At 35.7% G+C, this 27,923-nt stretch overlaps 1 protein-coding gene across 2 annotated transcripts in view; it reads left to right on the forward strand.

The window, feature by feature from the left end:
• KITLG (KIT ligand) overlaps window positions 1-27,443 on the forward strand; it is a 54,126-nt gene extending 26,683 nt beyond the window's left edge. Inside the window, exons 3-10 of one of the 2 annotated variants that reach the window (XM_065743206.1) lie at window positions 7,801-7,863; window positions 11,657-11,836; window positions 13,643-13,805; window positions 14,691-14,786; window positions 21,886-21,995; window positions 22,486-22,562; window positions 23,853-23,936; window positions 24,754-27,443. In XM_065743206.1, coding sequence (XP_065599278.1) covers window positions 7,801-7,863; window positions 11,657-11,836; window positions 13,643-13,805; window positions 14,691-14,786; window positions 21,886-21,995; window positions 22,486-22,562; window positions 23,853-23,892 — 729 coding nt within the window. In that variant the 3' untranslated portion in view covers window positions 23,893-23,936; window positions 24,754-27,443. The remainder of the gene's footprint in view (window positions 1-7,800; window positions 7,864-11,656; window positions 11,837-13,642; window positions 13,806-14,690; window positions 14,787-21,885; window positions 21,996-22,485; window positions 22,563-23,852; window positions 23,937-24,753) is intronic. The other variant, XM_065743207.1, reaches the window with a different exon arrangement.
• Window positions 27,444-27,923: the final 480 nt, after the last annotated feature.

Below are 27,923 nucleotides of genomic sequence, written 5' to 3' on the forward strand. Positions count from 1 at the left end.
GAGCATTAAGCTTTGATTCAAAACTTTTGAAAGCACTACAGAACAACAAAACTCCTCTGAGGGCTGGTGAAATTGTCAGGGACATGATTGGCAGTAACTTTGTGTTAACTATGTATCTCCAGAACACATGCTTAAACTTTCCCTTTAGAGCAATTTAAACTTCAAGAATGTAAAAATAAAGAGAGAAAAAAATTGCATGCAGCTTGAACAATCACACTTTCCTTTTGAGGTAAAATATAAACCTAATACCACAAAAATCAAGTTATTTTTTGTTTTGACTACGGTTTCCCATATCATATTCCTACATCTTCCTCCTGTCTCATCTAGCAGCTGCAGTTCTTGCACACATCCCTGCAATGCTCTGTTTCCATACCCCACCCTCCTCCATGTCCCCTCACCTCTCTTCACATGCATCCTTGTATCTAGTTGTCCCATGACCCCTGGGCATGATGCAGAGCTGAGCAATGTGCTGCGCTCCTGACAGGTTTATATCATATCCCCTTTTAGTTGGGCTAGGAAGGAGTTCACCTAGTTTTGGTGAATGTATGCTGCATGTCCTGGAAGAAAATGGCTGATGACTGTGGCTCACACTGCTCTTTTGCTTCTGCCAAGTCTGAGCAGATTGGGATGGGGCTGAGCTCCTCTGCCTCTCCATGGTGTGGATGCTGAACTGTCCTTCTTCTGACTTACTCATATAACTTCCATATCTCCCCCACTGAATGCAAAATTTGGGTGAAACTTAACTAGCATGTTCAAAGGTGTTGGGTGAGAGAAGTAGTAGACAGATGCAGAGAATGCCAAGGCTGAAAAGCAGGCACAATATATACAGGTTAAAGAATATAAAAAACACTTTCGAAACAAAATACCATTACATGTCGGTTTCATAATAGAAAGAAGAAACTAGCAGAGAATGCTGACTAGACACATTATTTGACTAAAAAGCACACAGTTATTCCTAATGCTGTTAAAACTTTATTTGGTACAACTTTGCTTTGAAATTTCTGATATAATATCATTGCTATCTCATACAAGTTTCATCACAATGGTCACAATTTCCACCAGAATTTCTGAGTGATATTTTACTTTCACCTTGCAACCTTCCATTTCCATTAGTCTCTGGGAAATATCTACATAAAACCACTGTGTGTATGCTGTGAAGAAATTCCTTAATTACTTAAAAACAAAATCCTAACCTTGGTACTAGCTTGGCTTGCTCAACAGAGAAGCTTACATTTGGTAGAAGTAGTTTATTCTAATACATGGACTAGACCACTCACAGATAACAGCAACATTTCTGCTTTTTTTTTTGTTGTTGTTTTGTTTTTTTTAACTACATCAGCCTATTTTGATTAATTAAAAGGAAATACTGTTTTTAGAGTGAATGGATAGCAATACACTTTGAAACAGGATTCCAAGGACTATTTGTTTTACATTTATGTCTTTTTTATGCAATATAGAATATATCCTTAGCATATACAATATGGAATCCATCATTATTGCTGAAGAATTTAGATCAGGCAGAGGTTATGACTGTTGTAAATTACTTTGTAATATTGTAAAATTCTATAGATATTTGCCACTTCTGTATTTTGAAAAAATATGTTGATTGAATCGGGAAATGTTGTTCTGAAGATTTAGATTTTCAAAATTAAGTATAACCTCCATGGTTGTCCGGGTTCTTTATTGGTCTTTCTGGATCTTATTTCTTCACCAGTCCAAAAAATCTGTGCCAGCGTCATACATAAATTTCTTCCCCTTCCACACAGAGAACAAACTGTAGGATTTCCCAGCATGAACTGGGGATTTCACAGAAGCTAATGTTATATGTAAAGTTATTACCCTTAGTTATTGTGATACTGTTATACATAGGCTTTTAGTAGATCTTTATCACACTTGCTGTGAGCGATATGGCAGGCATTTCTAAAGGCTTCATTCTTGGCCGCACCAACATGTTCTTTAGACTATCTTGTTTACAGTCATTTGTCTAGTCCAGTAGTTGTGTAATTTACTGTTCAGAAGCAAGCCACAGGTCTCATCATTTACCTTAGGATACTGGCCTTTCTTCCTTCTGTCTCATCATAAGTGCTCAAAAATCAACTCAAATTCACTGAGCTCTTCATTTCCCCCCAGAATGTTATCCTTTCCTGGACTTTTTTTCCTCATTCTTTAGGAATATCACCATCTCTCTCCAGGAATTCAGGTGTATAATAAGTGTGTCTATTTTGGCTCTCAGCATTTTACAGACCCTTATTTAAGTATGCTTTAAATGCCTTCGCTCTTTTTTCCTGTCCTAACAGGATAGACCTTAATCCATACAAATACACCTTTCCTAGGTCATTTGTGAGTTAAAATCCAATCTACTGAAAAGTCCTTTTGGACTTCAGCCTTTATAACTTTTTCCTTCTGTCTGTTCATTTTGCTGCTGTGATCTTCTACTCACTTCCTTCAAGCTGTTCTTCTTTTGTTTGATTTTTTTTTTGTTGATTACAGTTGATTAAAAGCTGTATTAACACAGGCTGTGAGGTCTTAACGCATTCTGGCTTTGCCTTCTTGTAGTATCTCTTCAATATTTGCTTGCTCTCTATTAAGCTGTTTCAGGCTACAGGAAGGGGACTCCTTGATGAGCTGTAGATAGATTCTCATACTCTTCATATCTCATACTTAAACTATTTGTGGCACAAATCCATGTCTTTTTTCATCTTCCTTCTCTGTTCTGTGTTCCCTCTACTGCATTTTTTCTACAGTTAGCATCGTTTTGATGCCACAATTCTCTACCAAACTCTATTGCTTGCAGCTTGATCCAACCTATTTATTTGGATCTTGGTTTTCTGCTATAATTACTGTAAAGTTTGTGGGGCTGGACTTGACTCCATGAAATAGCATATGGAGTCCAACAGAAGGTGTCTTGATCCTGAAGGGATATTAACCTTATAGGAATGTGTAGTACTGATTTAGGTAACAAAAGAGCTGGTACTGCAAAACTAGACACATAGCTCTGTAGGCTGATAGAAAACCCCTGAGCACAGCTGCAGCTGTGTTCAGTTACACTGTTGTATTTTAGGAACATGAGAGGTATATACCTCACTCAATACTTGCTGTGAATATAAGTCAGGCAATTCTGCTGAACTTACACTAGTGAGGAATAGTGCAGTTGCCTGAAAATAGGTCATTAATCTATTCAACTTTATGTTGAACAGTAATGTGGACATATGTATGTAACTTGTTTTCAGAGGTGTTAAACTGAATTTTCTCTAGCACCTTACTGGAGTCTTAGCAAAAACTAGAATAAAAAAAGAAGATGATTCAATAAAATTAAAGTTTCTGGGACATAAGTAGCTTAAGAACAGACAAAAATTATTTGTAGTATTTTCTGTCAGATTACATCTATTAAAATCTTCATAATGCAATTTTGTGGTATGAAGAAGGTGTCAATAGTAGAACTGTTTTATGAAGCAGAGAAGAATTCATACTCTTTTAATTTATGTATTTATTTATTAAATAGGAAGAACTTTAAAAGAATAGTGTTTCATACCTATAGAGAGTGAAGGTATTTTGAGAGTATTCCTTCTTTATCACTAATCACTTGAACTCCTGCCTCTTTTTTTTTTACTGAAGATGTCTGAAGGAAATACATGATACTTGAACAAATGTTCAAGATGCTGCAATTATGAAACGATAATTGCAGCATCTGTCAGTAAATCTTACCCCTATTGTTCTTTTCAGCATAGTAAGTCAGCAGAAAACTATGGTTCTCTGTTGCTGTAATTGTGCTTTTGCACAAGAATTAAGAAGCTGCTCAGTGTATAATATATGTTCGTTAAATATGAATATCAAGACTAAATATAAGTAGAATTTTAATTGAGCTATCCAGCATGTATAGAATATACCAATGCGTTTTGGGTCCATACATTAACACAGTTTAAGATACCTACTAAACAAATCACATAAATCAATCACATAAAATCTAAATGATCTAGTTTTCTGAAGCATGTTTTTGTTTTGAATTTTGAAGTCTGATCAGTAGTCAACATTTATCAACCAAACTTGTTTTAAATGTCATTTCAAATACTTTAATTTCACATTGCATCTTTGCTCTAAATTTGGACTTCAGCATAAACTTATTTTTAAATGAATAAAACTCTACTGAGAGAAAGGTTTACAAGAAAAGGATCCATTGTTGTTATTCCGCAGATAATCTGCCACTATGGCTGTAAAAAGTGTGAATGGAAATCGTTAACATGCTGTCTTAAGCCAAGTGATAGAAATTTTATTAACTGCTTCATTAGCAGATGTGGTACAGTCACTTGCAGAGATGATAAAAAGAAAGCAGAAGCCTCTGCAGAAAAAAAAAAGCTGAGAACACAGAGAAGGAATACAGAGGTACTTAAGAGTAGGAAAAGGGGAATGAGGAAGAGAGAAATGAGAGGTAGAAATGCTAGCCAAAATTATGCTTTTTTGATTGTATGCCTCTGAATAAAAAATAAATCATTGACAGTCTCAAATGGTAATATTTACTTTAATGGCTTTATCTTTGATCTGTGCATAAAAAATATTTATATGTATGCTTGCTTCCTTAAAATTTTCAAAGTCCTTCATTTCAGATGTAGGTCATCTCCCCTCTGTTGTGTTGTTGCATTGAAAGAGTAGCTTATGGAACTGAAACCATTTTCACAATGTAATCTTTTATCTCCCCATTTATGCTACCATGATCTTATTTGAAAAAGTGTGTTTGGGTTATGCAGTGTTAACAATGCTGTGTTAATTATTCAAACTTCTGCATGTCATTCAAACTTTTCCTCATCTGAGATTTTGTTACAAATGGGAATGTTGCAGTTAATACTGCTTTTATATGAACTTGAAGACAAAAATCCAGATTTCTTGTTCTTCACATCATGAAATAATTTTTTCTTTTTTAATTGCCTGCTAGGATTTCTGCAACCACAGCCACCCACTAAGACAAAGAACTTTTTTGTGGCACTTTAATTGCAAAGCAGAGTTATTTTAGTTCTACACATTACTTTCCAAGATTATTGGTTGATGTTCTCTGTAATTAACAAAAATGTTACCCTTTTCTAAAGCAAGTAAGGTCATGCAGACAGGTGTTTTGTTGCCTCCAAGTTTGTCACCGTGCCCCAGGTTTGTCACAGTAGTTAATGACTTCAGCATGGGAACTAAAAACTATTCCAGAGCTCAGGATGTGTCAAGAGACAGTCATGTTTCATCTCCCTTTGCTCAGGCAACTCATAGCCATCTTCTTGTCAGACACCTCGTTCAGAGCCAGTGTGCAGAATACTTTCTGGCATTTCACACAGGTGGAAAACTCAATGCAGCCATATTTGTCCTTTCTCTTGGCTTCCACTTTCAAAAGTGAGTGTTTAGTTCTGGGATGTAGTATTGGTGGTTGTCCTTCAACAAAATGTGACTCATGTCAGAAAAGAAAGACAATATAAAATGTATGGTGTTAGTACAAACATGGCCTTCACTCCTTCATCAGGATCTCTACGTTATTTTCTGTGAGTAAATTGATAAGTCAAGCTTAGACACAAATATAACTCCCTCACTTTGAGCTCCATCTTTTACCATCAGCAGAGCATCTGGCATGTAGAGTTTAATCAATAAAACTTTAATAAATTGTTTTGTCTTGAGGCAGGGCATATACTTTACATTTGATGGCTTCGCCATTCACTGGTCTTCATTTTTAATAGTAAGTTCTAAAATATATTTTCTGATTCACAGTCTGTCAAGGAAATACTCTTTGAGGCTGAGCTGCATTCTCTAGCTATGTTGGAGGAGCTGTAAGAACTCTTGGGCTGTTACCTTTTTTTTAAATGTGCACAAAAAGTGCTTGACAAGCTCTGATGCCAGTAAAGTAGATTGTATACATAATGCATATCAGTTCTTGTAGTGTTCATTGATTTGGAACAAATTTAATCTTCCAGTGACCTTTCTTAAAGAATGGTACTTTTGCTGACATTGCTAAGTGCTGAATCCCACTAGAGTGAGTAGGGGAAACTTTGCGCATGCAGTAACATCTTCAGTATCTTTGCTGCTTGAAGTGCTGCTAATCCTACTTCTCTAGGCACGCAAAGGAAGCTGTAAAGAAACTGTATTTTCTATTAACGGGATACAATGTCAGAGTGGTTTTAGAGCAAGAAAAAAATATTTTAAAAGTGGATGAGTATTTAGAATAAATCAGTCAATTTCAAGAAGCTCTAAAGAAAGAACAAATCACTGCAATAATTTTCATTATTTTTGGTATCTTGAATCAATTCCCCCAAACTCCAGGTAAATAGAAATTGACAGAGAATTTTAGAGACAATTTTGCCTCTGCTGAGTTATGTAGGCAAGATTATAACATTAAAAATAATAATCATAATAAAAATTATTAACGAGGAATTAATGAGGATCACTTACATAAATCTTGTTTTTTATTGCTGTAGGAGGAAGCTAGAGGCCATTGAACAGAGGGATCATGATTCAATGCACTTTAAAAATAAAATTAAAAAATGGTTGGAATTTGCTAGTGACTGACTGTGCATAAATATCATCCAAGATTCTGGAAATTTTTAAATCGCTGTTTTAACTTTTAATTGAAACTCAATTTTAATTAACAAATAAAACATGTTGTTGTGACAAACAAAATATTATCTAAAAGCTACAAAGGAAAAAATCACTGTGCTTGTTGCTATAGCAGCAGAATCAAAAACAGCTATGAAGAAAAGAATAATCTTTAACTCAAAGAAGTAGGAATGCTTTGTTGAACAAAGTGGAGACTTTGCTTCAAGAAGGAAATTATGAATGTCCTTATCATCTTTTGACTAAATGGATATTAAATAAGGATGAGAAATATCTACTGGCTGTCGCTAAGAAAAATGAAAGGAGATTTGCTTTATCACTAAGAAATGAATTATTGTTGCACTTTTTGGAAAAGCTCCTTCCAGAGACTGTAGATCATGGCAGCATCTCCCTCACTTCATCTCCTCAGTTGGCATATTCCCCAGATGATCAAGCATATCCCAAAGTAGCATTAGATTCCATCTGTTGGAGTGTGTGCTGTGTTGCTCGGTAAGACCCCTTCCTCTACTTATGTCCTTGCTTCAGCACACCAGATGCTTTCCCACAGCAGCAGAACTGTGTCAACTTCTGTGTGCAGAAGCCCTCCTTTGCCCTAGGACATTGCTGCGACGTGATTGTATTGCTCATTGTTAGTAGGAGGCTCAGCTTCAAAGTTGAAATCGTGTTTAAGTGGTTTCTTTTTTGTTTTTTTTTTTTTGACCTGGTGCAACAGTGAGCACAAAGCAGGCAGGTATTTCTTTAGGTCCAAATACTTGTTTGAGTTCTAAGTTATTTGATGAGAAAAGGCTTAGTCAGAGGCTACTGGGTATGCCTGTTTTGAGAGGTTCAGGTTAAGTACAAATTGTCACGTAAATTCTCCAACCAGTTCAAGACTTGCCATTAAAAGATGGAAATGCAGTGGAATTTCTGCTGTAATGAATAACCTCAGACCATTGCTTCTCCTCACCACATCACTGACTTTAATTCTGCTGAGAGGTGATAGTATTGAAAATAGTTGGATCAAACCTGGGAGCATTAGGGAAAGGTGGAAAGATACTTCATTTCTGAGCAAATGAGAGTCAGAAGCAATTCCACAGGAAAATGGGTATGCAGGCTTTTGCAGCTTGCGTTTATGTTACCTAAAGTATGTATTTGATATTTTATATATTTTGTTAGACATAGTGATGAAAAATTCTTTGATTTGAATAGTGAGTAATAACTTTTTTTGTCATTTATTTGTTGCAGGTTGGAAATCTCCCGAATGATTATCTGATAACCCTTAAATATGTCCCAAAGATGGATAGTCTGGTATGTACAACCTCTTAATGTTAGCCCCAGTTAAAAAGCCCACTGGAAACAGCAGTGATGATAACATTTTGTAGCCAGTCCTGTGGCTTAGTAAGTTACAGTTGAAGAATGATTATTTCTTGTCATATCCATTCAATTATTCATTTAAAAAAAACAAGAATGTATAAAGACTTAAAATGTTAATAATTGTAGGAATTTGAAAAAAAATATTTCTTCATGTTCAATGCTTTACTGTTTTCTCTGGAAAGGAATCAAACTATGGTGACAATGGAAAATTTTTTTCTTTCTTACACATCTGCTTTCTTTCTAATTTTACTTTGCAATATACTCTACTGTACCGTTCTAGTTTAAGCTTGTGAAAACGCCATTAAAGCACAACAAACATGGACTAGCCAATGAAGAGAAGATCAAGTTCAGAAAGTGTTAGTGTCAATCACTAAATAAAAAGGGAAATTAGGGACATTATTTCATTCAAATATGCTTTCTATATAATCCCATTCATAGTGATGCTTTTTAAATAAATTTCTTCTGCCTTCTTTACAATCTTTTAGTCTTCAGTCTTTTGTGTGCTACCTTATTGTTTCATCTATCAAATTATTTTTATTTTTTATTTAATTTTTGTAATACTTTTAAGGATGCACTGCAGATGTTCTGTTTGTCGCTGCATACACATAAACAAATAAATAAATAAATATGAGAGGATTAAAAAAACAGTGAAAGTAGAAATTATACTGAGTGTTTATTACTTAAACTTTATTCCTTAAAGGAAAAAAAAGCAGAAAAAAAAATGCTGTGGCCCTGTACTAGCTCATATATAATACAATTAAATAATACAATTAAAACTTAGGGGAAAAAAATTGAATTTTGGCAAATAACCATTACCCACTAAGGCTGTCTGGCAACCATCCCCCTGGCTGCAGCGCATTTTGAAATCCAGCCATTTGGATGCTTGCTATGCTGAGCCTTCCTTCAGTGGTGGTCAGCCTCAGCCTGGGTTCTGCTCCTTGCTGAGGGCACTGCAACTACCTGGTGTAGGCCAAGCAGTGCTGGAGACGTTCTCTCTGCTGCTCTCTTGGGAAGTGTTTACACTGTGGATGAAGAAGACCAGGGAGCCCTCCTGAGCAATAGACTCCTGGTCGTTCTCATTGCCTCTTACCTCCCTCCGTGGTTCAGTTTTGGCTGACAGTAAGCAGTTTCTGCTTCTTTAGTTTAAATGCCATTTCATCTTGCTACATCACATCCAGAAACTTAGATCTAGTTTACATTTACAATGAGCAGCCAAGAATTAAATAGGAAGAAGAGAAGTTTAGAGTTGGGATTTCCATATTCACTTTGCTCGTACACCACATTCAGTAGTGGTGAGGGAAGGTACAGCTCTTGGCCTCGTGCCTTCCCAGGAGGAAGTATTCAGCGGTATTCACGTCCCACTTTGCCAAATTCCTCTCTGGGGATTTCAGGTTATGTTACACATACCACACCAAAGGCTGGCTGAATAAGTAGGTTTTGCTCCAGGATCTAAAAGGTCCCTGCAAGCTGAGAAATTCATGGCTTTGAATAAGGCAGATGTCTTTTGTTCAGCTTTTGAAACAGCTCTCTGCAGGTTTTTTTTTTCTTTTTCTTTTTTTTTTCAATACACTTCAATCTTCAGTGTGTGCACAAAGTGGGAAATGTACTCAAGGTAGCATGTTTTGAGTGTAGATGACTGAAGGTGGGAAGGCAGAGTGAACGCAAAGCAAATGGAAAACCAGCGTAGTGCATGTAACAGGAACAGACTGACCTGATCCATTAAATAGAGGGCTGTTGCATTATGCACTAGCTCAATGCATCTGAGTGGTGTTAAAAGTAGTTTTGAATAGAATGAAGTGTGTAGTCTAACTTGAAGATTAAAAGGCAAAGACGACAGCATCAGGGGCCAAATTCAAAGGAAGAGAGAAACTTTTGAATAAAGAAAGAAAAGTGTTATGAGTACCTGGAAGAACAGAGGAAGTCAGGTTTGTATGTAGCCCAAGATATAAATGCTGGTCCAAATTTACACACAAAATCAGAGTTAATCCTCCATTTCTTCTTGGCAAACAATGTCATAGTTGTTGAGTTTAACAGTTCTATCCCTGTGTTTGGTAGGCACGCAGAAAACAAACACTTGCACAGCTTGATGTTACTGAAAAGAAAACTAAAATTTCTCATGAAATAGAGTTTTGCGGGGCAGAGTAGTTCATTTGGAGGGGATTCTTGTGCACTTGCAAAACCACAGAAGCAGCAAAGCAGAATCCCTGCTGGAATAGCCTTTTTACCTCCTTACACATTAGAAGAAGCAAAGAGCTTCTGCCTATCTGTGTCTCTGTAGAACACACATCCACAAAACCTCAGAAAGGTTTGTAGGTTTGCAGCTCAGAGAAGCACTAGGTTGATGTTCCTACACCAAAGCAAAGAAAAATTTATTTTCTGATTTCTGAGGGTAACAAGACAGGGCTCAACACATGCTGCTTGAATGGAATATATTTCAATAATCTATCTCTGATTTATTGGATTCTGTTTCTTCTCCTCTGCTATTGTAAAGTTTGAAGAAGAAAAATGAAGCAACCAAATGCTATCCATTTTTTTAATATACTTTTTAAGCTGTTGTAATTATACATTAATGAAGGCAGTAATAGTTTTCAATTGTTAGCAGTGTGTGAGACAGCTTCAGTAGTGAAGACTGAAAGAGACTTACTGAAGAAATAGACAAAAAAGAGATTAAGTGTAAAAGCAGATTCAGCATCAAATACTTTCTATGTGTTGTAAAACATAGATTCAGCGTATGCTGCTATCACCATCCTACATGCCACAGTATTAGAAACTAATTCAGTGTTACTGAGCATGCATCTTCCTTAGGGCTTGCAGGGACAAAATCTTTGTAGCTGACAGGCCCGAATCATCCTAATTCATTTTTAACAGTTGAAATAAAATAACTGCATATATGGAATTATGGAGTAGATTCCCATAGCATTTACTGTCAGTAATGCAGTATTTACTGGAAAGAGATTTCCATACACACGTTGCAATATGACTAATGCATAAAGGTATATTTTTCTTAACAGTCTGTTGAAGGATCTGAACTCTATTCCAGTGGCACGGATGTTGCAGATCTTCTGATAGGCTGTGTTAAAAAATATATTAAAAATGTTGACAGCAACTCAGGAAAATACAGACTTTTGGATATAAAACCTTTCTATCAGAAATGCCTTTTGGTGAAAATGCTAAGAGGAGTTAACTGAGCTGACTAACTTAGAGGTGGATAAATGTACATGTGACTTTCTACAGCAAAATGTTTATGGAATCATTCTTCAGAAGAGATTTAAATTGAGGGTCTTTGAGGTTATCTTAGTTATGCAGAGTAACAATAATAAAATGAGAACTGTGTGTGGTTTAAAAAAGTCTGTGGAAAGTTGCTAAAGCAGTAGTTATTTAAAAAAATATATAGGTTAATGAGAGCATAGAAGAGTGTTCACAGTAGTATGTCCTTGGGCTCAAATCCTCAACAGAACGTTGCTTAGCATTCATTAAGAATTTAATGAAGGGATGGCATTTAACAGACAACCATAAATATGTCAGAATCAGTGAGAATAGAAATTTTACCAAAAGGGATATAAAGTTGGCTGACACCAAAGAAAGTGAATTTTAATTTAGACATTCAAGATAATTTAAATTGGAAAGAACAGTCTGATCTACTTTTGCACATTGAGTTGCTTAACCAGTTTTTGCAAAAGACTGATATTTAATCTACCTCTCTGTCTTTCTTTTTATCCCCTGACAGCCTAATCACTGTTGGTTGCATTTGATGGTGCCTGAATTTTCAAGGAGTCTACATAATCTTCTCCAGAAATTTTCAGATATTTCCAATATGTCTGATGTTTTAAGCAACTATTCAATCATTAATAACCTCACCAGGATAATCAATGATCTTATGGCATGTCTAGCTTTTGATAAAAATAAGGTAATCTAATGCAAGATTCTACTTTTGTGCTGAATACTTTTACTTGAATTTTCTGTTGTGCAGTACTTAGTGTTTATTTTAAAAGACCCAAAGTTTCATTAGATTTTTTACTTTTCATTTCTATTCCTATATATATGAAATACTGCTTTGTTCAGAGATACGCTGAGTACGCTCAGTTAACACTGACTAGTTGTCATCTCCTGTTTCAAAGGGAAGTGACTTACTTGGAATTACAGTATATGCAAAGACTTGTATACAGTCATTTAAGTAGTCAAAAAGGTAACCATCATCCTTAAGATAATTAATTCATTCAGGTTTGTTTCAGACAGGCAGAAATCTTCCTCGTACACCCAAAATTACTCATTTTGATAGGATTCTAACATAAACGTGAGAATTATGTGTTGAAGCTATTAATAAAGTCTCACAATGTGTGAGGCTCAGACTGTTCTAGCATGATTTAATGCAGTTTTTTTTGTATACAAAGATACAGGAAAAACTGGAGGATAATCCTCCATTTCCATATATTTCTGAATGCCAACAACAGCTGGAAGGCTTCCTCAAGGAGTCTCCCTTGAGAGTTGTCTGATTTTCTAGGGTGAAAATGATAGGGATAAATTAATTATCTAATCCCTTACTTAGCCCTAACCTGTGTACTCGTAATTTCTGTAGTCAAAGGTTTCATACCACTAAAGAATCTCCAACATGTTTAATTGGACTAGGATTTTGTCTTCCCTATGCATTTATTTCTTTGCTGTAAAATCTAAGCTGTTGTAATTGCTTCTCTTTTACACTCAGAATGAATTAATTAAATGCACAAAAACACCCAATATCATTTGGTATAGCGTAAACATGTAACCTTGTCATTATTGTATTTCTGAGAATTTAAATTAATTCTGTCCAATATTCAGTGTATTGCTTTTTATCTATTTTTTGTCATTATGATCCAAGCCCCTCAGCTGGGATATGTTTGAGGAGGGGGAATCTTATTTTGCAGAATGCAAAATAATTTCTGCAATCCACATAATAAAATTACTATTGATTTCCTTCTAGATTAGTCTTATATCTAGTACTGTCAGCGTGAAAGAGAAAATAATTTTGGAAGCAAGCTCTAGGAAGTTTTTCTTAGTATGTTTAACCTGTATTCTTACCACTTCCATTGGGAGTAATAAGTCCAGACCAATTCTGAACTCCTGGCATAAGAAACAACTGTTATGTGCAAACTAGTCAGTTCGAAAGAAGAAAAGGAACCATCAATGATCCATGGACCGTAATCTTTTTGTTTAGTCTGACATAACACACTTGTCTGTTAGATCTCAGAGTGATTGGGCTTCCTTGTTTATAATCTTGCTCTTATTTTTAGTTGCATTATCAAAGCCTGCTTCTCTGCCACAGCTATTGTGTTCTGTTCCCTGTACTCTTACAACAATAGATATGATTGTGTTATGTTCCTGTATCCAGGTTAAAAGAAGCATGCAGAGCATAACAAAGTAATGTGAAATCAAGCTGTTTTTCTTTTTTTTTTTTTTTTTTGATTAAGGAACTCAGAATGAAAAATCTCTTTGTTTTCAGCATAGGATGTGAAACTGCCTTTCACTCCTTGGCATTTTTACAACAATGGAATAATACTTTATTTCTATTTGCAAAGTTAATTTGAAAGCGTCATTAAACAGTCTGTCATGAAGGTTGTACTACAGGTTAAAAATTAAAGCTATTTTATGTCATCTTTGGATATTTTTGCCATCTGTTGAGGTGCTGAAATGCACATCTCTCCTGACCTTTTAAGTTTAATTCTATATTTTATCCTAGGATTTTATAAAAGAAAATGGTCACCTTTATGAAGAAGATCGCTTCATTCCTGAGAATTTTTTTAGGCTCTTTAATAGTACCATTGAGGTCTACAAGGAGTTTGCAGACTCACTGGATAAGAACGACTGCATTATGCCTTCAACAGTAGAAACACCAGAGAATGGTAAGATGGCTCTTATTTGGGGGAACAGAATCTAAGCAGATTGAAATGGGTGGTTTTCCTTTGTTTTCAAGATGTTAAGAATCTGATGCTTTATCTCCATGTTACTGATTTACTGCCAGTTAAAATTACCACCAACACCAAAGCTTGTATTTCTGTTTGAAGGAGAATTATATCTGGCAGTAAAATTACTGCCATCGTTTCTAATGACATAGTTCTTTAATATAATCCTGAAAACTTCACAATGCTCTGCTCTGTTTCTTTTCATCCTAAATACATCCTGGATCATTTTTATACGTTGCTCTTATTCTTCATCTTATCTTCTATTGATGCCCTATTTAATTTTTATAAGGCAGTAAAGGAGCCCAAGATTTCTCTACTTAAAGGATAGGAAGCTAGGATAAGTTATAAATTGGAGTAGCCTCTAGTTACCTCCATATTCGCCCCACTCCTCCCAAAAAGGGCCAAGTTTACTTGATGTGAAAAATTTAACAAGCTCAGGTCAGGCTCCTGCAGTTGATTCTTGTCCTTCCAGTAAATTGAGGTTTTGTATTCTCTTTTCTTTTACTCTCTCTAGTGACAGCTATTAGCTGTTTTAATTAGGGCAACATATCCATTTGCACAATTACACCAGTAATAACTAGAAGGAGATCAGTGCCACAAACTAAGAACTTATTTAAAGCAATTGCTTTTCCAGAATAGCTATTCAGCAGCAGCTCAGTATGTGGACTCATCTGTCTCTTAATAAGGCTGCCTTTTTTGGCCTATTAAGAAGAAAGCCCTGTAGCCAAATTTTAGATGAGCCAAATAGCCGTATAGTCCTTCATTACGTATAGAGGGAACTGTATTTTAAGTTACATAATGCTGACACACTCATTTTCTATTTAGATTCCAGAGTCGCTGTCACAAAAACAATTTCGTTTCCTCCTGTTGCTGCCAGCTCCCTTAGGAATGACAGCATTGGCAGTAACACTAGCAGTAACAGTAAGTACAAGTGATTGAATTAATATATGCGTCTACATTTTGTTCTGGAAACTGGTTGTTATGAGAGTTCAGAGGAAAAAATGTCTTAATTGTGCAAATTAATGGGAAGTTACTTGTGCCTGATGGTGTACCATGTGTTTCTCAGCTGTCACACCAAAATGCAATGAATCAAAATTTAGAAATGCTGTAAAGTTCCAATGCTGCAACAGCTCTCCACCACTTGGGGAGGGCTGGTCTACTCCTTTTTGGCTTTCTGTTGTTGTGAGTCCTCACTAATCACATGGGCTCAGCTAGCTCAGCTATCCCAGGCACATCATTTTAAGACTTAGAAAAAGAAGGTGTTCCCAACAGAATAGCTATACTGAATTAGACCTAGGGTACTTGTTTGGGTGAAGAGTTTCTCTGCATGTTGCATTTTGAGAGCACTCTGGATATCAAAGTTGACACCAAATTGGAAGACAGTGCCTGCTGTATACTTACTGTACTTGCAGTAGGGCCAGCTGCATGCTGAGGGAGCTTTTGGTTGAGATCAAGGACTTAGTTACTACAGTTTTGGAAGGCTGTAATCTTCTGTCAAGCATAGCCTTCTCCGTGTTCCTCATCTGTCTTGATCAGTGTATTACATGCCTGGCCACTGACAGATATAAGATAACCAAGAATTGTTTCTCTAAGAGCCTCAGTGCTACCTGTCATGTGTCAGCAGGGACATAGGAAGCTAAGATGAAGAGAACTAACAGGGTTTTAGGGACTTTTATTGACTTAGTATTCATCTTGTATATTATCTGGAGCTTTCCATGTGAACAAAAGGAGGAGATTTTCCTTAAATGTCCCTGAAATGGTGCATAAAGCTTATTATGCTATAGTTTTCCTTGTTCCTTTTTCCCAGACACATCAGGATGACATTCTTTTTATTATTTTATGTATCGCAAACATCAGCATTATCTGAATGTGTGGCTGGTTCTCCTTGTGCTTAAGAAGGCACAGGCACAGAGCCAGCCTGGTAGTCACTGTTGGGAAGTTCCTGATGGGAGAACATATATTTCTTCCCTTCTTCCTTAAGTTGCAAATGTGCAACCTAGTAATTCTCTGGGTTTTCAGCACCATCCATGCTACCTCATAGATAGTACACAGCTGTTGTCAGGTTGGATTTCTTTGTAGGTAACAGAATATCTTATCACACCCCAGAGTCTGCTGAGAAGAAAGCTGGAACAAAATCATAGTATAATAGAATGGTTGGGGTTGGAAGAGACATTGAAGATCATCTAGTTCCACCCCCCTTGTTATAGACAGGGACATCTCCCACTAGACCTGGTTGCTCAAAGACCCATCCAACCTTGCCTTAAACACCTCCAGAGGATTTCTGGGCAACCTGTTCCAGTGTCTCACCACCCTGACATTAAAAAATTTCTTCCTGATATCTAGTCTAAATCTAACCTCTTCTATTTTAAAGCCCTCCTGTCCTATCACTACATGCCCTTCTAAAATTTCCCTCTCTGGTTTTCCGGTAGGGCCCCTTCAGGTACTGGAAGGCCTCTATAAGGTCCCCATGGAGCCTTCCCTTCTATAGGCTGAAGAGCCCACTCTTTCCACCTGTCCGTGCAGAGGAGATGCTTCAGCCCTCTGACCATCCTCGTGGCCCTCCTCTGGAGCCACTCCAACAGCTCGATGACCTTGTTGTGTTGGGGGTTCCAGAACTGGATGCACAATTCCAGGTGTTGTCTCATGAGAGCAGAGTAGAGGGGCAGAATCACCTCTCTTGATTAGCTGACCACTATTCTCTTGATGTAACCCAAGATATGGTTGACCTTCTGGGCTGCAAACTCACATTGCCAGCTCATGTTGAATCTTTCATCAGCTGACATCCCTAAATACTTCTCAGGGTTACTCTCAAGCCATTATCCACCCAGTACGTATTTGTTTTTGGATCCACCTTCAGTTCCTGGCTGGCAGCTTTCCTCTCTGGAAGAGAGAAATCTCGCTGCCATAAATTCCTATCCAGGAGGTCACAGAGCTGGCTGCAAATAACTTGATGAGCTTAGAGCCAACTGTGAGGCACAAGGAGGGGGCTAAAGAGTGCATACCTATCTCTCTCAGGTCTGAGCATGTGATAATTTTTGATGCAACTATGAGAGGAAGAATATTCAAATGCAGCCTGAAGCAATGGGAATGTATCAAGGAGCCAAAGAAAGACAGAAACAGACTACAGGAACAGTTCATTTGAAAGGAGTTTTGACCCAGCACAGTAACAAGAGGGACATTAAGCAGCAAAGCAGAGGCTGGAGCTTTGGACAGAGCTGTGCTGGGTACAAGAGCACAGAAACAGGCATGTTAATCTTATTTTGTAACTGATAATGAAGTAGGAAAAAAGCCTAATTAAAATAATGCAATAAGTAAAATAAATTGCTTGGCTGGCCATATGCTGTACAGGTGTGCTCTAACTGATTATCATTCTCTTAAGCAACTTATTGGAAAATTGGATACCACAGCCTTATGTAGAAATGACAAGGTCTAAATGTCTAGGACTGGGGACAATTTGAACTCTTAATCAGATTAAATTACATTAATTTGAAGATTGGATACTGACTGGTTATACTTTAGTCATTAGTTTGGAAGGGGAAGGACTTGTTACATAGTTATTTACATCTCTCTCATACTGCCAGAGAATGATCTTCAGTACTGATTTTAGGTTGTCTTGGCTTTACTGCTTTACTGTTTTTCAGGGTTTTTTAGTTAATCTTTGGCTTCTTGATAGAAACAACAATGAATAAACCTTATGAATTTCACATGGAGAATCCTCAGCACACAGGACCCAGTCAGCTGGCTGCAGGTTGTTCTTGGAACAGTAGCAATAAATTCAAAGTTCAGAAAAGCAAACATTTGGAGTAGAAACCCGGAGAAACCTAAAAAGTGCACCCCCAGACACAAACTACTGCAATATTATTTTTTCAATTAGCCTCTTTACTATTAAACTATTAAAATGAGCAATTTAAATTAATAGTTTCTAGACTATTGAGAAACATACACTGCTTAGAATTCCCTCAGATTAACAAAAACCTTGAATCTATTAAAGTCTGCTGGTGACTTTCGGGTGTCTTCAGGTGACTTGAACTGCTCCTGATTCTAAATTCAACTTGGGCAAACTTGAAGTAAACCATCTAACAAAATAATTTGTGAAATAATTATTATAGAAACGTCATATAAAATAAATTAGCTCAATTACATTTTTCTCATGTTGGTGCTACATTTATTGCACATCATATCTCAAAACTTAATCATTATTGTACAATGATAAAATTGAACTGCTAGATGGAATAGAGCTCTCATATGATTTAAACCAAAAATCTTATCCCACTAAATGTAAACTGGAATAACTATCCTTTTCTAATCTTTTTTGAATGACAGTAGTGTTGGTGATTTCCTGCAATATTTATTATAGATCTGTGACATGTTCCCTCTCCATCTTTGCTCCCATAAAATTGATCTCCCTTCCTTCCCTTCAATTTTTTGGTTCTACGTAATGCAATCCAGTTTAAACTCTGAGTAACTCTTTATGTCTCAGTCCCTCTGATACTGTCTGTATTCTCTGGTTCATTAACCCATCCATAGAACAGATAATTGAAATGAATGATTCCTAAATAAGGAACTGATGTCAGGATAAGAGGTCTCTTTAAGTAGTTAAATCAAGTGAACTCTAGTAGACCATTTTCTTTCCACCACAGGATTTTCATCTTTCCCTCTTAAACTTGCTGTTACTAACACAGCACTTTTCTGTTTCAGTGCAACTTATATTTTTATGGAAGCTTCAGTGCTGCTTTCTTCCATTTTTGCCTGTAATTTCCTCATAATAATTAAGCTTTATTATGAGTACCGAACAGCTCAAAGAACATGCATGCACTGTAAACACAGAGATCTCTTTGAGTATTTTTAGGAAGAAGTTTGACTTTCATAATTAAGCAGAGAATACTGTAGTTTAATTCAGTAATTGCACAATTTAAAAATACTACCCATGGCTTAATGCAATTGGTGTTTCATTCTGTGCTTTTACAGTTAATGGAAAACCCTAATAAACAGGTGAGAGCTGTTCTCCATTTCTGTAGATAAGATCTTGTGGTAATTGTGTTGGAGCTGAGCAGAGGTAGAGTGAAAATTCCTTTGAGACATATAAGGCAATAAAATCTAGTTGGTGGTTTGAATCATAATTGCTTGCTAAACTTACACACATGACCCAAAGTGGAGAGCAGCTCAATAACTTCTTTGTGTATCTGAGTGGCTTTCAATGTAAACATGCTTCATTCAGTTTAACATCTTGATATCCATGAAGATTATACATGAATGTACTTCATATGAGCTCACTTCCTAAGGGATTCTTCCACAAGGTGTTGAAGTGAGAGCTCAGAGAGGTGTTGGCCTGCTTCCACATCCCTTTAGCACCTTGCAGAAGAGTCTACTTCAAGTAAATAACCTACCAACTGCAGAGCCAGAAGTTCCTCTAGCATTGCCTGAAGAGTTCGCAAAGTTACCAAACCATCCGGTTTCTCCTATTCCTTCTCCTGCTCTCTCTTCTCTACTATAAGGAGTGGGAATGCTTTTATGTAGAGGTGTTCTAGTTCAATTTTCTAACGGGGGAAAAGTCTCAGTTGAAAGGATAAAAACTACTGGCAGCCAGCTTGTCTTTCTTATTTCCCTTTTCCTCACTGGGGCACAGATCTCTGCGAGATTCTCCAGAATGAAAATTCTCCAACCTGTTCTGTCTTAGGTATTTAGATAAATGGAAGACTTATGAAAAAATCTACCATGACTCATTTGATTCTCTTCAGATTTTTCAAGCGATATTTTTCCTGACTCAAAAGTAAATCTGATATTTTGTTATTTGCTTTTTAAAAGTAGATTTGAGTTACTTAAATTTCAAATTAACAAAATGAAATTATGAAAAAAAAAATCTGTTTTCATTTTTAAATTTTTCACAATTTATTTGTATTTAGGATCTGTCCCTGTCTCTGTTCCATGTCTTCACATGGAAAACTAAATATATATCCCATTCAGTAGATGCTGAAGAAGGCATCTGCATTGGAGATACCTTCTCAGAAATCAGATTTTTCTACTTCTAGATATCTCATTGTAAAGAAAGCTCTTCTTTGTTTAAGACTCTCTAAAGTTTGGGAAAATTTGTAAAAATGATCATTCCAGAATAACAGTGATCTCCCTGAATGCAGACTATTTCTCTAGAAGTTGACATAAAAATCAACATTCTTGCCAGATCGTGATAGCGAGCATTACAGAGCAGACAGAGGATACACTCTGCAAAAACACCTTATCAAATGACTTGCTCTTTGTGACCTGAAGAAGATATTTTTTCCCATTTTTTCTATTTTTCTATAGTTTATAGGACAGAATCCAGGAAACATGACTATCTCCATAAATTCAGTTGTATAACTAACCAGTCTCACATTGAGAAAAATGACTAATGTAATTAGGCAAAGCAGTGTTGCATTTTAATTGACTGGAACACAAAAACGATATAGAAATTTTTTCATGGGAATAGGTCACATCAGTTAATGATACAAATTATTGTTTCAGCTACTGAAGCTATCTCTACACCACTTAGGTTTGTCCAGATTTCTTGAAGTTCAATTCTTATAAACAAACCTCTATACCTGACCTAGGACAGGCATTCATAAAAGATATGTCACTCCTTTTAATTTCCACTCTTTTCAGCTGACATTCACTTCTGTAGAACTTTCTTTCCCTTCTCTTTGGGCAGATTTCTTCACAGTAAACTATCACCTATTCTGTTTGACCAAAGTTTCCTTTTAGTGCAGTGAACCTATTGATGTAAGTTAAATTCACATCCCTAAAGTCAAAATCTAGAGTGTGTAAATAGCACATAATAAGGGATGTAGACTTGTTTTCTTATGGTTTTCTCTGCAGTAACTTTAGAAATACAGCTGCATTTTGGAGAAAAAAATATTTGTGTAAAAGCTTGTAAGATGGCATGCAGAAAAACTGAAAGAGTGAAAGTGAGTTGCCAGTTAATTATGGGAATGCTTCTTTCTGAACAAAAGTGTTTTCTCAGTGGCTGTTTAATAATGTACTAAATGCACATTGATTGACCCAGTATTTCACACCATATGTGCTTATATGTTTGCAGTTTGCATAAATTTTTACTCCTATAAATTTTTACTCCATTTTCATTTCTGTATCTAATCACCTACACTTTTTCCATGCTTCCAGCTTGGGTCTTTTGCAATAATCTGACAATGCACCCACCATTGAGCTGCAGATGTTAAATTTTGAAATGAACTAAAAACTGGGTGGATGGTGTCTAAACTGGCAGTCTCCTACAGCTCACTTTGCATTTCAGAAAGTGGATCCCAGGATGACTCCATAGGACTTTTCACATCCTGATCTCAATCAAATAACTGGAGAGCCTCATTTTAGTCTTGGTGTGCATACAGCTCCCTGTGAAGAATTGCTTATGCACATAAAAGACTAGGATTGGGGCTATTATGTATAATATGCAAAAAAACAAAAAAACAAAAAAGCTATCAAGAAATCATACCAACAAAAAATGACACAGCTGGACTTAAACTTACAAGGGTTTGATCTTACTAAACTCAGCAGGACCTTTCCAGGCAGACATTAGAAGTAAATCAGGCTTATTTAGTTAAATTTACCTCTGTGTCATATGTGTTTTATGGAACTTAAACAAATACATGTAGTGAGTGTTTAAAAGTGACGAATATTTTATCTTCCAAGGAATTACTTTGTGTTACAAGATCTTTAAAAACTGATAAAAACAAAACTTCTAAGTGAGGGAAAAAGAATATGTTCTACATATGACAAATAGATAATTAGTCTTGGAACTACTAAACAGAACAATTTCAGACAGGGGAGAAGCATCTCTGTGGTCAAAAAAAAGCTCTTAAGATATTTTGGATGACATTCACTTCATGTACACAGCATTTTGAAGTATCTGTTCTGATATCTAAGATGCTATTATGTAGATGGTGCCTAAAAGTGCTCTAGTTAATAGCGTTGCCCTGAAGATGATTTTCTGCCATAAATCTGTCTTCACTAATGAGAACATCTGTAATTGCAGAAGAGGCACTTGGCTTCATTAGCAGCTCCAGCCTGCAAGGGATCAGCATAGCACTGACATCATTGCTGTCTCTTCTTATCGGCTTTATTTTGGGAGCCATATACTGGAAGGTAAGAAATATTTAATTTAATTGTTTGCATAGTTATACTATATTTCATGTCTATAGAGAAGCTGGAAGAACAGAATGATTCTGCAGTGAAAACAATAGACCTCTCTTTTGATCTTCTCTAAACAATGTGACATGCAAATATAACTCTTTGTTGTCAAATTCTGCAGTTCCATCACCAAATTATAAAACCTATCAGTTTGATAGCTTTCTAACTGGAAATTAAAAGCATGGGATTACCTTAATTAACCAGTTCTTCTATTATGTCTTGAGATGGTTTCTTTTGGTTTTAGCCATTGTGGCATTGTCTACAATACAAAATGTTTAATTGTAAAATTATACAATTAGGAAATTATATTAGAAGGAAATGTTTCACCTACATTTTGCAAAATAGTTTTGATATTGAAAATCTGATGCAAATTGGAACATACAACAATTGTTTTCAGAATTTTTAAAGCTTTATAATATTTACATTTCTTGCATTTTCTTTATAGAAAACACATCCTAAATCCAGACCAGAAAGTAATGAAACTACACAGTGTCATGGCTGTCAAGAGGAAAATGAGATAAGGTATAAAGTTCCACTTCACACAAATACATATAGAAATGTAAGATTATCTTTCAGAGATTCTTTCTGAAAGTTCCTCTCTAGCTCTCACAAAAAACAAACAACAAACAAAACCACAACCAGCCAACCAAACAAGAAAACTAAGCGACACTATCAGGGTTTGCTGTAGATCCATAAAGTACGTGAAATATGTATGAAATATATATATATGAAATATAAGAAGTAATACAGAGGAGATTTTTTAGCACAAAATTATACTAACAGGACATTACCTGTGACTCAGAAATTGTGTAAGGGATAGTGACAAAAAGCAACAGATTTGAAGGATTGCCTTACAATGGAAGAATGAAGCCAACCCAGAATGGCTTAGACCTGTAGAGGAAGCAACAAAAAGAAGTGATTTTTGTTATGTTCTGTATAGTGGAAAGGGACATAGGGATAGTTTAAGTTAGAATATTTCATATTACTGTAATTATTATAAAATGTTTAGGGACTATTATTTAACCTCCTATTTCAGAATCTGTAGTCAATTTTTAACTACGAGGAATTAAAGAAAAGTTCTAAAGGAGATCCACCACAGTCTTCTCATACTGTATGAAGTGCCCTCATGCTGTCCATGGTTGAAGACAAGAATAGGCAAAGTTCTGATCTAGCAGTTTTGGTTCCATGGGATACACTTTTCAGAGTTAAAACCTTCTAGAATAAGACATTACTCAAAGATTTTTTTCATCACATACAGTTCACATAAAACTGCATATTTACAAATGTATGATTTGCTAAGAATAACTCTTCCAGCGCCTCATCCTTGCACGCATTAAAACTTGTGAAACCAAACATGAATCTTCCTTCTGACTTCATAGGAAATATGAAAAATGACACTGTAGGAGGAAAAGAGGAAGGAGAAAATTGAACAGTTAGGTAAATGCAGAAGATGATCTAAGAGGAAAATGTGAACATGTTACATATTATTACATTATCATTTATTTACATATTATTATATTATCATTTATTACATATATGGCATGTGCTGTATTTTTTCCTCACTTCTCCCTGAGAAAATTTGAAAATCCATCAACAAGTAGGAAAAATCTATTAACAAATATTTTGTTAATTTTATTAATTATTTATTAACATAAGTTTTAATACTTCTGGTTCAATTACAAATGTTTCTTTTGTTCTATATAGATGATTTTATGTTAACTGATAAAACCTTCCATTCTAGTTCCTTCAAACTGTAGTAATAGTACCACAGTACTATCACTGTAGTAATAAAGTACCTATTTTTTATTTCAGTATGTTGCAGCAAAAAGAAAAAGAACATCTACAGGTGTAGCTGTTCCTTTTTCTCCCTCAACACTGTTACTGTTTCATGTACTGGTAAGTTCTTGAGTTTGAAAGTCCTACAGTAGGATTAATTTCTGTCTGCTGAAATGTAGAATCATTCAGAGTCCATCTGGGGGAAAAATAATGAATTAAAAATTATTATCAGTAAAATTACTTTCAGCCTAGGAACTTTAGTTGCTAATTTAATTAATCCTGTATCATTAATTCTGGCTTTTGAATTTAAATCTAAACATTACAAAATAAAAGATGCCAGAATTCTGAAATGAAGGACAGCTACTGCTTCTCCTTTTTGGTATGATGGCCAATATAGAAAATACTTCATCTGTTGTCCCTGCAGCTGTTTCTAACTGGCATAACCTAAGATCACAGTCATTAAAATTGCAGGATAGAACTGAGCTTCTTCCAGTCGTTAACACTATTTGCAGTCTCCGTAGCCTTATCAGATCCATCATTCTAATTTGTATGTAAAAGGGACAAGGAAAAATGATGGAGGGAGCAGCAAATGTGAGTGAGCTTTCCTTCTCCCAGGGGGTCTCTGCAGATGGAGCATTTCTCTGGCAAGAGATGTCTGGCCACAGGAGTTAACGTAGTCACCATCAACTAGATGACATCAAAAGTTTTTGCTGGCAAATTTGTTCCTGATTCAAGAGGTGCCATGAAATCAAAAATGCACCTCAATGGAAATATTCATTTGTTTCTGAATTAAGAAATGACGTGCAAGTATCATGAATATATCTACTTCCAAAATTACAGGAAAAAATGTTTGTGTTAAGTCTGTGAAAAGCTCTACTGTTTAGTAGTGCAGAGAAAAAACCTAATTAGCAAAATTCTGATTTCTCTTTCTCTTCAGGCAGGTAACAGTTCCATGTTTGCTTCATAAATGAAGCAGCTTTAAGCACATTCATATTCCTTCTGGAGTGACAGACTGAGTCTGCATCTGTTGTTGCTGCCCATGACTCCATAGACACGACATAGAAATGAGGACAATTTGTGTTTCTTACTGTGAAACCAACACTGAATTGAACAACAATAAGAAGAGTGTGCACTTAACAGGACTATATCTTATGTGAATATCTACTTTGTGTGGCATTTGGGGTTTTTTTAATTGCATTAGTACAGAGTCTGACTCTGACAAAGTACGTGTCCGGAACAAAAAATATCTCTCAAATGCCTCTAAGTATATGGAATCGTTGAAAATCATAAATATCTTTGCATCCTTAATTTAAGTTCTGTGTCTTCTACCTTACCTTGCTGTCTTCAAATGGAGCTCTTTGAACTGAGAGAAAGTGCAGAAATGGATACAGATAACCAACTCTTCAATATTGTATATAAAACTTGAAAGTAAAGTCATGATGTGGACCAGTTTACTAGCCTTTTACTTAATGAGAAATGGGTTTATTCCTGGCAAAAGTCATGTGTATGGTGACATGTGGCCTCTGTTGGATGCCCACCACAGAAAGCCTCAAGAATTCATCAGCTTTGGTGGTGTCTGCTCAGAAGAAAATACTGGATTAAGACAAAGTAAACCAGACTTTACAATACATCGTAGAGCTTTGAAGCATTAGGAATAACTGCTGGATATGTGAACACTGTTGAAACTTCCTGTCACGTCAAGAGAAGGGAGAATAAAGAGTCTGAATTGCGTTCAAACATCGTAATGAAGAGAAACCCATGAAATGTATTTTAAGTGCTGAAGATGCATGCCATTGATAACTTGTTTTCAAATGTATAGCATAGAAAATCTGAAAGATCCTGAGAGTGTATTTAGCTTTTACTTACATCAGCTGTAATTAATATTTGCATTGTGTTTTAAATGATTAGTAAGCTTTACTATCCTGACATTCTTCACTCCTAAGGTTAAATCTCTTTAAACAAAAGATAAAGGCTTTAATTTCAACTTGTCTTCTACAACTACTGCTGCAGTAGCATCCATGAAATCTTGTACAGGTTTGATGTACAGGCATTTTCAAGAAAATCCTAAAAAAACTGTGACAAATTTACAAGTACAGTTGTGCATCTTTTTATTCTGACTCTTCCCAGATAATGGTTATGAATCATTTATCTGTATTAGAGGTTTCTACTTTAGAACGTAAAGGTGGTTCACTTCAGATGACAAACTGCCATCTGTCATCAAACTGGCTATGTCAGTAAGAATTTTAGTTTGAGATACATGGAAATGTATTAAAAAATATAAATAAAACAATGAACACTTTATTAATGTTCTGCAGAAAGTTGAAGTTCTCTTTCAAGTATAGTCTAACTTAACTGTAGAATCATAAAATATCCTGAGTTTGAAGGGACCCCTGAGGATCATCAAGTCTTGACTCCACACAGGCAATTTAAGAGGCAAACAACATATCTAATACTATTCTCCAAAATCTGCTGGTACACTGACAGGATTGATTTTTAAAGATTTTTTGTGGACTTTTTAATCATCTGATAAAATTTCTGAGAGCCATGCATAGACAGAATATAGCATATGTATAATATAATGTGTGTGTGTGTGTGTGTGTGTGTGTGTGTGTGTGTGTGTGTGTGTGTGTATTACTGGTAAAATTTATTTGGCTTTCATACTCACTGAGAAGGAAAAGCCTCAGGATTTTACTATAATGACAGAGCTTATATGTGCATTTAGCTACTTTGCTTGAAATTTTGGCACTACTGAGGTCAACAGTGAAACTTTTCTTGAATTCACTGATACCAGGATTTGACCACATAGAACTAGTATTTTCTTTTCTCATATTAAGGTCTGCCTGAGTTTCAGAAAATAATATTTTGCCATTCCTTCATGTCCAGAAAGTGTTCTCCACTCTTGTTCAGTTGGTATAAATTAGTACATTTCCACTAATTTTAATGGAGTTTTGAGGTTTTTATCACTGAGGAACTTTGTTTAAACTAGATAAAAAGAAGCTTGGTGAGCGAATCAGACCTTCATTTTTGTTCAGAAGACACGGGAGCACTCATAATTTAATGAGAAATAATCAAGTTTGCTCGCCACTTCTACAAATGAGGCTCATTGCAAAGTTTAGATCTGCAAAAAATTTTCAATATAGAGTTCTTTGCTCAGTAGGCCTGGAAACTAAATAAGAGTTACCCTGAAAGAAATGTCAGCATGACCAAATTGAAAGGAAATTTGCACCTTATTGGTAATGTGAAGAATGTGTGTTTTGGCAGAGCTGAAAAATATCAATCTACAATAAGTGGAAGTCACTATCCTTACATATTTTACAAATAATGTATTTCACATTGCTACTTTGTATGTTCTCAGACTGAGCATATATTCTAAGTTTTACAGTATTTTTCAAAGGTTCGTTTAAACAAAAATTTGTATTTATTAACATTCTTTGTTCATAAGAATATTAGTTTTCTTATATGCATATTTTCCAGAAAATCAAATACACAGTAACATCACACATTGGTGTGCCTTATACTTTGACATTCAAAACACATGGTGTTTTAGAGTCCTTAGTATACTGTCTACCCGTAAAATAGTAAAAGATAAAATAACAGGTTTAAATGGAGGCATACTTAAAACCTAGATAGATGTGACAAGAGTAAAATGTTATAATAGTAGATATGTAACCTTCATATGTCACATACTTTAATCTCTGCTAAGGAGTAAAGCAAATCGAAGGCTACATGCAAACTGAAAGTTCATGTGTATAACTTCCAACCTGACATCGCAATATGTTCTGATTTTGAATATGCACTGAACATAATATGACAGAGAGTAGCAGAACTGTTGTTATAGTCCATGGTTTCCATGTTCTTCCTACCCATTTTTGTGACATTTGAACACAGTATTAGGTGGTGTCAGCCATTTTGTGAGGTAGGATATTTCCAGACATTTATGAATACGAATGGATGGCAAGTGGATGGCATGGCACATTAAATGTGATCATAAAATTATTTCAAGGTTTCTGTGCCCAATTTATCTCTCCACCAAGGGGGCCCCTATTTTACATGTACTGAAATTTTGAAAAACTACTGATTTGTGAGATATCTTTGAAACCAATGGAA

The sequence above is a fragment of the Cyrtonyx montezumae genome, unplaced genomic scaffold (genome assembly GCF_038088225.1).
Source record: "Cyrtonyx montezumae isolate F1298 unplaced genomic scaffold, pur_monq_1.0 scaffold_3, whole genome shotgun sequence".
Classification (NCBI taxonomy): Eukaryota; Metazoa; Chordata; class Aves; order Galliformes; family Odontophoridae; genus Cyrtonyx; species Cyrtonyx montezumae.